Source organism: Ailuropoda melanoleuca, chromosome 3 (genome assembly GCF_002007445.2).
Source record: "Ailuropoda melanoleuca isolate Jingjing chromosome 3, ASM200744v2, whole genome shotgun sequence".
In the NCBI taxonomy this organism is placed as follows: domain Eukaryota; kingdom Metazoa; phylum Chordata; class Mammalia; order Carnivora; family Ursidae; genus Ailuropoda; species Ailuropoda melanoleuca.
Window position 1 is genome coordinate 83,314,438 of NC_048220.1, and position 12,317 is coordinate 83,326,754.

Consider the following 12,317-nt stretch of genomic DNA (forward strand, 5'->3'; position numbering starts at 1 on the left):
TCTCTACCTTGCCTGATGGGCATAAAAATCAGAAAACCTAAATGGCAAGGGCTTTAACGAAACAGGTTAGCTCATCCCTCGTTAGTTCCAGGTCTCCCAAGTCTGGGGATGGGTGACAGTGGGTCTGAAATCAGGGTTGAGGTCCCTTTAATTCTCTACACTTTGCCCAAATGGTTGTAAGATGGTGGCTTCAGCTCCTGCCATCACATTTGTGCTCAGGCAGGAGGAAAAAAGAAGCCACAAAGAGTTGATTCTGTATCCAGCAACTTCTGATTTTATCTCTTTGGGGAGCCTGTGATACATTGTCACCCCTAACTGCAATGGAGGCCAGAAGGGTCTGCTAGAAAGAAGGGGGGACTTCATAGTCTCTGTATCACCAACCTTCTCTTCAGTGCCAAAACGACTTCTTTATTATTATTATTTTTTAGGTAAACTCTACCTCCCAATGTGGGACTCAAACTCACAACTCCAAGATCAAGATTTGCACACTCCAGTGACTGAGCCAGCCAGGTGCCCCACCAAAATGACTTCTTTAAAACACAGATTTAGGGGCACCTGGGTGGCTCAGTGGGTGAGGTGTCTGCCTTCGGCTCAGGTCGTGATCCTGGGGTCCTGGGATTGAGCCCCACATCACATAGGGCTCCCTGCACGGTGGGGAGCCTGCGTCTCCCTCTCCTCCCTGCTCTTGCTCTCTCTTGCTATCTCTTTTTTTTTTTTTTTTAAAGATTTTATTTATTTATTTGACAGAGATAGAGACAGCCAGCGAGAGAGGGAACACAAGCAGGGGGAGTGGGAGAGGAAGAAGCAGGCTCATAGCAGAGGAGCCTGATGTGGGGCTCGATCCCACAACGCCGGGATCACGCCCTGAGCCAAAGGCAGACGCTTAACCGCTGTGCCACCCAGGCGCCCCTCTCTTGCTATCTCTGTCTCTCTCTCTTAAATAAATAAATAAATGAAATATTAAAAAAAAAATAAAAGTAAACATAAAACACAGATTTAACCAACTCACCCCTCAGCTTCAACTACTCTTTCCCTCCCTCCCACTGGCAACCCCAGCTCCTCAGCTTGGCACTGGGGGCCCTTCCAGACCGGCCTCTGCTGCTGTCTCCTGTCCCACCTCCCGACTCCGCAGGGATGTGTGTTCTGTGTGCCAGCTGCCCTGAGCTCCAGGCGAGCCCTCCTGAAAGTGCCTTGGTGCCTTTGTACTTGCTGTTCTCATTGCTGGGAGTATCCTTCCTTGGTCCTGCCTCCCCTCTTCCCTTCCCTCCGGCCATCGCACCAGATGACTCCCATTCAGCTTTCTGGACTCCTCGCAAGTGTTCCCTCTTCTGACAACCTTTCTGACCACCTTGAACTGGACACCTGAACACTCTTCCTCTCTCTGAAAACAGCTCTTCCATTTTCTTTGAGGTCCTGGCCTTCCCTTACTCCCAGTCCACTGGGATTTGGGTGGAACCAACTTCTCCCTGGTTCCTGTGGTGGGCATGTGCCCCTGGACTTGGCTAATGAGATTATTCCATCCCCCAGGCTATTATTATTGGGTCAGGGATGAGCAAGTGGCCCAAGCAGGGCTAATGAGAGCCAGTCTGGGTCTTTTATTGGAACTAATGGGGAACTAACACTCTCCGAGGCTACTGAGGCATGAATATGGAAGCCCAGCCCTGCTTGAGAGAGCCTGCTTATGAATGAGGCCAACACAGGAAACAAGAGGGCCAAGAGATGGAGCATGCCTGCATTTAGCCATGCCTCGAGGCAGAAATTATTACTTGGAACATTTAATTACTGTGAGCCAAATAATTTTTTTAAGCTAATTTGTCTTTTTTTTTTTTTTACTCTTTATAAATAAAAGGCCCCTAATAAACGTCCTCTCAGTAGAAGTGACCCCTCCCTCCTTTGCGTCTCCACTACCCTCTGTTGGCTCCCAGGCCACAGTACTCACCAGTTTACATGTCAGCAAATGCATCACGTCATTGCCCTATTTCTTTAAAACCTTTCAATAGCTTCCTGTTGCTTTTATTTTTAAAGATTTCATTCATTTATTTGACAGAGAGAGAGACAGAGAGAGCACAAGCAGGGGGAGTGGCAGGCAGAGGGAGAGGGAGAAGCAAGCTCCCCGCTGAGCAGGGAGCCCAATGCGGGGCTCGATCCCAGAATCCTGGGATCATGACCTGAGCCCAAGGCAGACGCTTAACCTTACTGAGCCACCCAGGCACCCCTTCCTGTTGCTTTTAGAATAAACACCTGTATTAGTTACCTACTGCTACATAACAAATTACCCCTAAACTTAATGGCTTTGAATAACAAACATTTGGGGATACCTGGGTGGCTCAGGGACACCTGGGTGGCTGAACTTAAACTAGCTGGAGTTTGTTCCTTTTGCTTTTAGCTGAAAATCTTGATACACCCTGAGGGACCTGGGTCCTGCCAGTCTCTTTCCTTATCTGGTGACTACTGTCCCTCTTTCAAGGTGATAAGCTTCATCTTGCCTCAGGGCCTTGGCACATCCTTTTCCCTCTACCTGGAACATCCTCTCCCCACCTTTCCCTGCTTACGGGCTAATTCCTATTCATCCTTCAAGTCTCAGCTTGTGTGTCACTTCCTCAGAGAGACCGGCCCTGCCCTGCACCCCCACCCCCTCCACCTAGACTGTCCTTCTGTTATATGCTCTGGCTACATTGGTATTTTTCTTTTAACATTTTATCACAATTGGAATGAGATCTTCTAGGACTGAAATTATGTCTCATTCCAGGGTCCTGGGATATAGGGGGGCTGAGGAAAAATAAATTCCTCTTCTCACACTCTCTAGGGACCTCTGTCTTACCCTAACAGCCCTCTGCCACACACTGCTCAGCCTCTATCAGACTTCCTGACTCTCAATATTTTCATTCAGGTGCAAGTAACAGATATCTCAACTCAAATGGGCTTAAGCAAAATAGTGAATTTATTGGCTTATGTAATTTTACTGTATTTTAAAAAAGATTTTATTTATTTGAGAGAGAGAGAAAGAGAGAGAGAGAGAGACAGAAATAGTGACAGAGAGCATGAGTGGGGAGGCGAGGGAGAAGCAGGCTCCCCGCTGAGCCCAACCCCAGGACCCTGGGATCATGACCTGAGCCGAAGGCAGACATCTAACCGACTGAGCCACCCAGGTGCCCCTGGCTTATGTCATTTTAAAGGATCCAGGCTTCAGGAACAGCCAGACCAAGACTCATTCTCTTTTGCTTTCTTCCCTATGGCTCCATTCTCTGGCAGGTGCTCCCCAAGAGGTGACAAAGTTTAAGGCTACTAACAGCTCTGGGGTCAAAACCTTCCCATTTAGCAACTCCTTCCCAGTTGTTCTAGCAGAAGCCAGGAGGGTGGAGGTCATCTCCACCCAGAGCACATCAGCTGAGCGTGGGGTTCCTCAAGGAAGAAGACAGGTAAATAGACACCAGGAGGCCCCAACAAGGTATGATTACTACACTTGGTGATTCTGGAAGACTTTCTGCATAATAAACCATTCCCACACATGGTGATTTAAAACATTTAATGTTCTTCACAATTCTGTGGATTAAGTCGGCTCAGCTTGGAGGTTCTCCTGCTGGTCTCTTCTGAGGTTGCTTACGCTGGTGGCTTCCCTGTGCTGGATGGTCTAAGATAGCCCCCTTCACATGCCTGGAGCTAGCTGCTGGCCTCTCTCACATGGACTCTTATCTCCACTTGGTCTAGCCCAGGATTCCTTTTACAGTGGCAGGAGCGGAAGCTGCAAGGCCTAAGTTCTAGCCTTGGAAGTTGCACAGTGTCACGTCACTGCATGATCAGAGCAAGTCTGGCTTATGTCATTTTAAGTCAGAGCAAGTCTCAAGTCCAGCTCAGGTTCCCCACCTCGGTGGCTTGAGTGACAACGTCACATCACAGAAGTGCACAGTTGCAGGGAGGCAAAGATTCATGTGAGGCCATTCCTGAAACAATCACCTGTACTCCACAGCTCCTCTCTTCTAGATCCTTGCACTTACTCTCCTCTCGACCTGGGTCCTTTGACCTTGGTAACCACTGGAGGCTCAGCTCTTTCAAAAAGTCTTTCTGTGAAATCCTAGCAATAGTCCCTACCAGCCCATACCCACTTTTAATTTACCCATTAATTGACTCAATCACTAAGCAGTTACTAAAGCAATCACCGTCCTCTGCTGGGTACCAGAGATCCACTATGATAAGACCCAGTTACTGTCCTCAAAGAGTTTCTAGTCTAAAAGAGGAGACGGAACTGAGCAGATCATCATAACATAGTACATTAAGGGCAGCGTTAGAGGGGGCACAGGGCATCTGAGAGCACAGGAGGACAACCAGCTCAGCCTTGGGGGTTCATGATCCTCTTAGAGTCACTAGGTTGATAGAGAAGCTGGAACGTGTATTAGACAGTACTCCTGGTCGTGATAGAAAACCACCTTAAATTGCCTTAAGGAAAAAAGAGTATTGACTCATTACTAAAAAGTCCTGAGAGTATTGGTTTCAGGCCTGATTGGATCCAGATGCTCATCAGACATCAGTCACTTCTCAACTCTCAGCTGTTTTCCTCTGTAATGACTTGATTTTCATGCAGATTGTCTTTATGTGTTGGCAAAGACGGCTACTAACAGCCCCAGGGTTACTCTGATTGCCCAGGCTTAGGTCACAGGTTCACCCCTGGAACCAGGGAGTGGGGTCAGTCTCTCCGGACTACAGGACTACAGGTGGAAGAATGGAAGAGAGATGTTACCCAAGGGAAAAAGAGTAAAAGAAAAGCCGAGTAGGGTGGCCATCAGGTGTCTTCCCAGGCAGGACTAAATTACAGCCTTCAAACAGTGTCCTCTGGAAGGAAATGTCCTGAGGGAAGGGCGAGGGGGCCTTTGGAAGTAGAGATAGCAGGTGTGCCAACAAAGACTTAGAAACATGGGGGTCAGATCCCTCGATGGCTACTTCTTGGTTATGTAAGCTCTCCAAGATTTTGCTTCTGAGTTTCCACTGTGAAATCGAGCCTTTTCGAGTTGTCTTGAGGGCTAATGAAATATGGAATGCAGGGGCTCAGGACAAGTCATCCTATTCTCTTCAAGTAGTAAGGTCCTGGGACCAATCTACTTTGCTCAGCGGGGGGTGGAAAAAAAAAGGCACGTTCCCCACCTAGTGGCCATCAGGGTCATTGCGCTGTAGCATTGACGTGTTTACAGGACCGGCTCAAGTTTCTTCTGAGTTTTGGAGCGGCTGGACAGATGAAGCAGCATTTGTGGTGGACAGTGAGCCTCGGAGTGCCAGATCGGGGACATGCCTGCCCTCTCTGTAAGGTGGGCTTGGTGCAGGGCAGAGCAGGTGAGGTTGTTAGGTGGACAGATGGCCAGAGGCACAAATTGTTTTTTTCTACTCTATTTGACACTAATGACAGCTGAACAGAAGCAAGGTCTGGTTAGGGCTGGGAACAGCTCATCTGGTAGGGGCTGCTGTGAGGGCAGGGCTTTCTTTGTTACCTGCTTTGGGAAGAACCCCCAACTGCCCATCACTACCTCTTTAGGACTCGGGCTTGAACTGTGACTTCTTACTTCTACCTGACGGAAGATAGCAAGGCTTCAGGTCACATGAAGTTGGTGGCAGGGCTCAGACCAACAGCCAGGGACCGTGAATCCCAGACCAGTGTCCCCCATGACATGCTTCATGGCTGCTATAAGGCTATATACACAGCTGTGTATCTGCACTGAGGGGTTATTACATCCCAACTTGCTTTTCATGCAGCTCTGGGTTAAGAGCTTTACATACATGATTCCGTTGTCTTCTCCTCAGATGTCATTGGCTGCAGAACCTGAGGTGGCCCTGAGGTGCCTGGGATAAGTTGAGGTTCCTTAGCAGTGAAAGGTGACTTCTGGTTGAAGCCCAGGGAAGACCCACCTCTGGCCAGCATATTCCTCCCCAATCAGACTGAATTAGGTTTCTGCCATTTCATAAATCACTGCCACTTAATACAGGACTCTGTGCCAGATGTCATCTGCTTCTGGCCTCATATCCCCAGGGAGACCCAGAGCTTACTTCAGGCCAATAACACAAGGAACATTTACATAGTATCTATCATATGTCAGGAACTGTAATTGTTTCATATGTACCTATTCTTTTAATTCCCCCAAATAACCCTATAAGGTAGATACTAACGTTTCTCCCTTAGATACAGGGCAGCTCCAGATCACATAGTCCTGCGGAGCTAAGATCTGAACGCTGGCTGCCTGATTCCAGAGCCTGAGTTTTTGCTGTTAAACTAGACTGCCTCTCCAGGGCTGATGCCTCTCCCTCCACGAGACCTTTCTTAGCCACCAGAGCCAAGGGCAGGGGCTCCCTCTGATGTTTACCTGTTGGATTGGGTATTGTGGGTCCTGGGTAATGACATGAGAGACCATTCCAGGCTAGAGAAATTCAAATCTGATCTCAGGGATGCGCAAAGTAGGAGGGGCTCTGATATGAAGTCAATATCAACCCGTGGGTTCAAATTCCCACGTGCCACAACAATGTCCAAATTAGAAAGACCGACAATACCAAGTGCCGACAAGTTGGTAAGCTGGCAGAACCACAGTGGAAACCACGCAGAGGATCTAGACAAGCTAAACACACGCCTGTCCTATGATGCAGCAATGCCGCTCCTGGGTATACGTGTGCACATGCACACCAAATGACACACTCACAGTTTTCCACAAGAGCTTTATTTATGACAGTTCAAAACTGAAATAACCCAACTGTCCATCAACAGAACGGCTAAATTGTGGTGTATTCATATAATGGACTACTACTATGCAGCATGAAAAAAATGAACTTCTGATACACACAAAAACATGGATGAATCTCAGACATAATACTGAGCAAAAGAGGATGTGATTCCATTTTTATAAAGTTCAAGAGCATGCAAAACTAATTTATGGTGATAGAGGTCAAAACAGTGTTTACTTCTGGGAGCTAATAACCAGGAAGGGAAACAAGGGAAACTTCTGGGGGGCTGGCGATGTTCTGTGTCTTGATCTGCAGGGTGACTGCCCAGATGTGCACACATATAGAAGGATTATCAAACGGTACTTGAAAAATTAGAGCACATTACAAAATGTAGCTCAGAAAGTTAGGGAAAAAGTGATATTTCAAATAAAGACAATTTCTGGGTATGGCTTAGAGCAGTTATTTTTGCCCACCACCATCCATTCTTCTTCCTTAGTCTGGAAGGAGCCCCACACTTTCTTCTTTTCTCTTAGAGTCAATGTGTTTTAGGTGGTGCTCACTCTTTCCCAGGCCCCAAATGAGGGCACCATCTCCCCTAGTCGCAGCAACTGGTTTAGGAATTGGAATAGGGTCAAGCTGGCTAATGAATCAACCCAGAATTTTTTCTTGGAACTAGTAAGAAAAGATTTTTTTTTCTGTACTGCCTATCTATCAGGATACAAGCCTGGAGTTGCCAGTGGCCATCTTGCTACCTTCTGGAGAGAGTCCGCCTGAGAAAGAGGCCACACAGAGGAAAGCAGAGTGAGATTAAATTCTTCCTGAAGACACTGTGTCAGAACCTGGATCTAGCCATCCCTGTAATGAAATTTTCATTAGGTAAAACACATTTTCCTTCTCAGCTAATCATTTTGATTTCAGTTTTTTACAGTTATAATGAGTCTAATACACCAGAAATCTTGGGTAAAATTATGAGAACTGTGTGGGGAGGGGGCTTGGAATATAAAATAACTACTAAGCCTTGTCTAATCTATTTTATGGTTGCTTGTTCTGTGAGACCATAGCCCTGCCAGAAGGTGGATAGGGCAGACCCAGGGGTCCTGTGAGAAGGATTCTGGTCCTTGTTTGGAAAGGGTTCTGGACTAGCAATCTAGAGAACTGGATTCCACTCTCCATTTTGTTGCTTCTTAGTGGCAGAACCTTGGGCAGAACCTTTGAGTCTTTTCTATAAAATGGAATATCATTACCTAGCTCAAAAGGGTATTATCAGATCAAATGCAAGTTTCCCAACTTCTCCAGCTTTTTCCATACCCTTAGGTGAGTTAGTGCCTGCATCCTGGGCATTCTCACTGCACCCTGTATGACCCTCTGACCATTGCCATAATTATCTTTATAGTGTGTGAGCTCCCCAACAGCAAGAAAGTGTTCATCCCTGTGCCCTCTTGCCAACAGGGCTGGGCACATGGCTAGCCGGGACTCCTGAATCCAGATTAAGGGGTCTTCCAGGCCAAGGGCTCATCATCTGGCAGCCCACCCACCCTTCTGCCCTTCATTTTCTTGCCTGATAGATGAGGCTGATTCTGAGATCCTGGATGAGGTAAGAAGGACTCCAGGGAAACTGCTGGACAGTCCTGGGCTTTGGATGCTGAGAGCTGAGAAGCCACCGTGGGGGCCGCATAAGGCCCTTCCCAGCTGGTCAAGAGCTGATGCCCAAGAATAGTTTGCTGAGTGAAGAATGGGGGCTGAGGCTGCCTGGGTACCCTCCTCAGATCTGGCCATCTGAGACAAACGTTGGACAAAGGGCTCCTGAGGCCATCATACTCACTCCTTCCCTAGCTCATTTCTGGGTCATAGAAAAGCTTCCTGCAAGAATCTCTAGGCCTATAAGTTGATGGAACAAACCTAGTTATGAGTATGAGCTGTGAAGGAAAAGGCCATCTTTCCTTCATTCAAACATTCATTCATTCAACAAACATTTCATGACACACCGCTCCACATTAAAGAAGTAGAGGTGAAAGAGGCTAGGTCTCAGCCCTGAAGGGATTAGCCTGGAGAGAGCCATATTGGACACATTCTCCATTTTGGCTTCCCTGTCTGTCTCTTGTCCTGCTCTCCTGCATCTCTTCTCCACCGAACAGCCAGAATGATCCTCTCAAAAAAGTAGATTCTCAGCTTAACCCCCCTGAAGACCTCCATAAGGCCCTCTGTGACAGGACCTTTGAGGTGGTATTACGTTTAGGGCACCTGGGAAGGCTTCAACAAGGTTGCCGAGCAGTTTAGATGTTTATCTCTGCCCCACCTCTTAAGATCAGTATTTAGAGCCTTGAGAGTTTGAGAGGGGTGAGGGTAAGCAGTCAAGACACACATATTAGATCCAACGGCAATATGGCACCAAATCCCAGGTCTGTTAAGTTGCAGTCTGGCTCATGGGAGAAATTCTTTATTTAGATGCTTCAGTGACCAAGAGACAGAGCATAAGCACACGCACACACACCCATACACAATACGTAAAGGCATTTCACAGGCAAAGGGACAGGCAATCAGGGGAAGAGGCCACGAGAGCAGCTAGGGGCTTCTTTGACTCAATGAAGAGGGGCCTATGATGGTGACACTCCTTGGAATTCCTGCTTGAGAGCTACAAGGAAAAATCCACTCCCAGTGAGTCCCAGGCTATAACACACAGCAGAGTTGGAGAAATCTAAGCTTGGAGCCTGGGGAACATCTTTTTCCTTATTGCAGAAACCTGTACCAGCTCTCCTTTCTTTCCCTGGGGGTCCTATCCTGTTCCCTGGTACCCAGGAATCTCCTGGTGGATGATGGGAGAGGGATAGCACCACAGCAACCTGGGCAGGTAGTCTGCTGCATAAGGAGAAGGAGAGGGCTAGTAGAGCCAAGAGCAGCAATGAACCTCTGAGCTGGCTGGCATGAGGCAGTTTGCCTTTAATGGCACAGAACCATCAAGGGAACTTGCATGTGGGGACTTTCCCACATGCCCCTGGGTCAGAGCACCTCTCTGACAGAGGAGGGGAAAAGCTCCCCTTGGAGCATTCCATGATCCAGCAGGGTACTGAGGCCTCCTCCAGCTCTAGCTTTCCCCCAGCTGCTGTGGATTCTTAGCACCATTCAGGAACTGTGGAGAAGGGGCAGGAAGGACAGCACTGGTTGGCCAGGACTGTGTCATTGCTCCAGGAGGAAACTTCACAGTGGGCAGAAAGCTGCATAACTGGCCAGCATCTGGTCCCAGGCTCAGGAAAGCCTGTACTTTTTGGGGAAGGGGGAGTGTCATATTAGCTCCAAGCTTCCATGGGGCAGCCATTTCCATCTACTCTTTCCCATGTAGGCCAAGGTCTGGTGTGAAAGCTCCAGGTTTCACTGGAGTGGCCTAGAGCCCAGGGAGAGCTCACTTCTTTAGCTGCAGAAACTGGTTCAAAACTGACCTGCAGAGGAAAGACAGGCCTGGGGCTCATGATGTATGGCCCAAAGAGACTGGGGAAGGGGAAAGGCCAACCTCCAAACTACTACCCTGTGAGGCCCCAAGTCCTCTCAAGATCCAGGCCCTTCCCTTGTCCTGACCTACAGGGCCCATTCCAAAGAGGAAGAGCAGGGGTGGATTTGCCTGGACCACTCAGAGGCTATTTGTGGCCGACTCCTGCCTTAGGCCTATGTTCTCCAGGTATAAGAAACGAGAAAGAGGGAGCCAAGGGCTGACCATGGTCACAGGAAGCTGGCTCATGGCTGATTCAACCTGGGGTGCCGGAAAGAAACATCTCTAGTCTTCCAAGGTGGCTGAGTCTTTCTGAATGGGCTGCCTTTGCACTGGAATCTGGCCCAAGGGTGATGCCATTGTTTTTGGTGACCTGTAATTTGAGAAGGAATAAATGCACAGCATCAGTTTGTGGCGGTTGTGATGTGCTCTAGGTCATTTATTCTAAGGATAGTACAGCTCTTCCAGGGCCTTGGAGTAATAAGGAGGGCAGCTCTCCTCTACTGAGGGCCACTGCGTGCTAGGCACAATGCTCGGTGCCTTGCTTCCAGCATCTTATTTCATCCTCATGGCAATTCTACAAGGGGGAGACAGTACCCCCATTTTATATATGAGGAAACTGAAGTTCAGAAAGTGTAAGTCACCTGCCCCCACTAAGCTTTTTATTGTTGTTTTTTGTTGTTATTTTTACCCCCCCCCCGCCCCCGTAAGCTTTTTGAAAGTGTGGCTAATTCAGGATGGCAGCCCATGTCTCTCCACTATACCATTTATTCTGCCTACAGGGCCCTATATGATCCGGACAGTACAGACTGACCATTCTCCCCCTCACACTGAGTCAAAAGTGGCTCTCCTGTCACTCTCTCTCTGAGCATCTAGCAACACCTGATACCATCTTATCTGTTTACGGATTTGTTCAGGATCTGCTTCTACCACTAGATTGGGATCCAAAAGATCAGGGAACGCTACTGGTCTTGGTTCCTACTCCAGCCCTAGTGCCCCAAACAGGGCCTGGCACATAATCATAATAGGTACTCCATAAATATTTGTTGAATGAATGAAAGCTTATCTCTAATAGCTCCCCTTTTTGGTACTAGCAGTACACACACTATCTCTAACTTTCATGTTATCCTATAAGGTGAGGAAAATGAGCTCCATTTGGAATGGCAGAGCAAAATGAATGCACTTTGGAATCAAAGATTTGAATTCTAGGTCTAACTCCAAGTAACTAAGCAATCTTAGGCAAGTCACTTAACCTACCTGACATTAGGTTTCCTTGGGTTGGAAAAGAGGGGTTTCTGTGTCTTTAATTCAGAGCTGCTATTGTGAATTAAATGAGATTAAATTAGGTGTTTCACAAATTATATCTATAATCTCACAGAAAAGGAAGTGGAGGTTCAGAGAGGTTTACTGACTCACCCCAAGTCACAAAGCTAAAAGTGTAGGACAAAAATAGTAAACACTAGCATTTTCAAGATGGGGTGGCCCCAGGGTAGGGCTCTGGCTGGTTCCAGGCAGTCTAATGAAACTTCCACCAGTCACGCTGCATGGGAGGTATGTTAAAATGGGAGTGAGCCCTAGGCTGGATTGCGGGGGCTTGTGCCAAATTCATCAAAAAGAAACCTTGAGAGTCCTCCCAATTTAAGATATATACACAAATAAATAAGAAGATCTGCTGCGATGTGGGAGGGGAAACTTCAGGCAAAGAGGACCAAGGACATTTTGACTCTAATATTCTGTGTTTCCACCACCTTTAATTCATTCAGCTCTGTGAGCAATACAGAACCTACCACCAAAGTCAAAGAAATCATTTTAGTAGACTTGCTTGCCTGAAACTCAGTTTCCTCATCTGTAAAATGCAGGCTATTCCCATTTCAGAAAGTTACATAGTGGCACACTATCCACACTACCCAGTTCCCTTCTGAGAGGAAGGCGCAGAATCACATGAGCCCTCCGCTGGCCAGGCCCCAGCCTCCTCATATCACACGGTGCCACAACCTCCTTGTAAGCAGGATGCCTGGGCGGAGTGTGCTGTGAGCCAGACAAGCCTTGGTTTGAATTATAGGCTCTGCCTCGTACTATCACTTGGAATGGTGGTTGCCTCTGTAGTAATAATCCCTTCTTCCTAGGGCTGTTGTGAGGA

At 47.7% G+C, this 12,317-nt stretch overlaps 1 protein-coding gene across 3 annotated transcripts in view; it reads right to left on the minus strand.

The window, feature by feature from the left end:
* Nucleotides 1-6,676: 6,676 nt before the first annotated feature.
* The window catches only part of ZNF346 (zinc finger protein 346), a 31,110-nt gene continuing 25,469 nt past the window's right edge, over nucleotides 6,677-12,317 (minus strand). For all 3 annotated transcript variants that reach the window (XM_002928144.4, XM_011235980.3, XM_019808929.2), the window contains one exon: nucleotides 6,677-10,550. In XM_002928144.4, coding sequence (XP_002928190.1) covers nucleotides 10,463-10,550 — 88 coding nt within the window. In that variant the 3' untranslated portion in view covers nucleotides 6,677-10,462. The remainder of the gene's footprint in view (nucleotides 10,551-12,317) is intronic.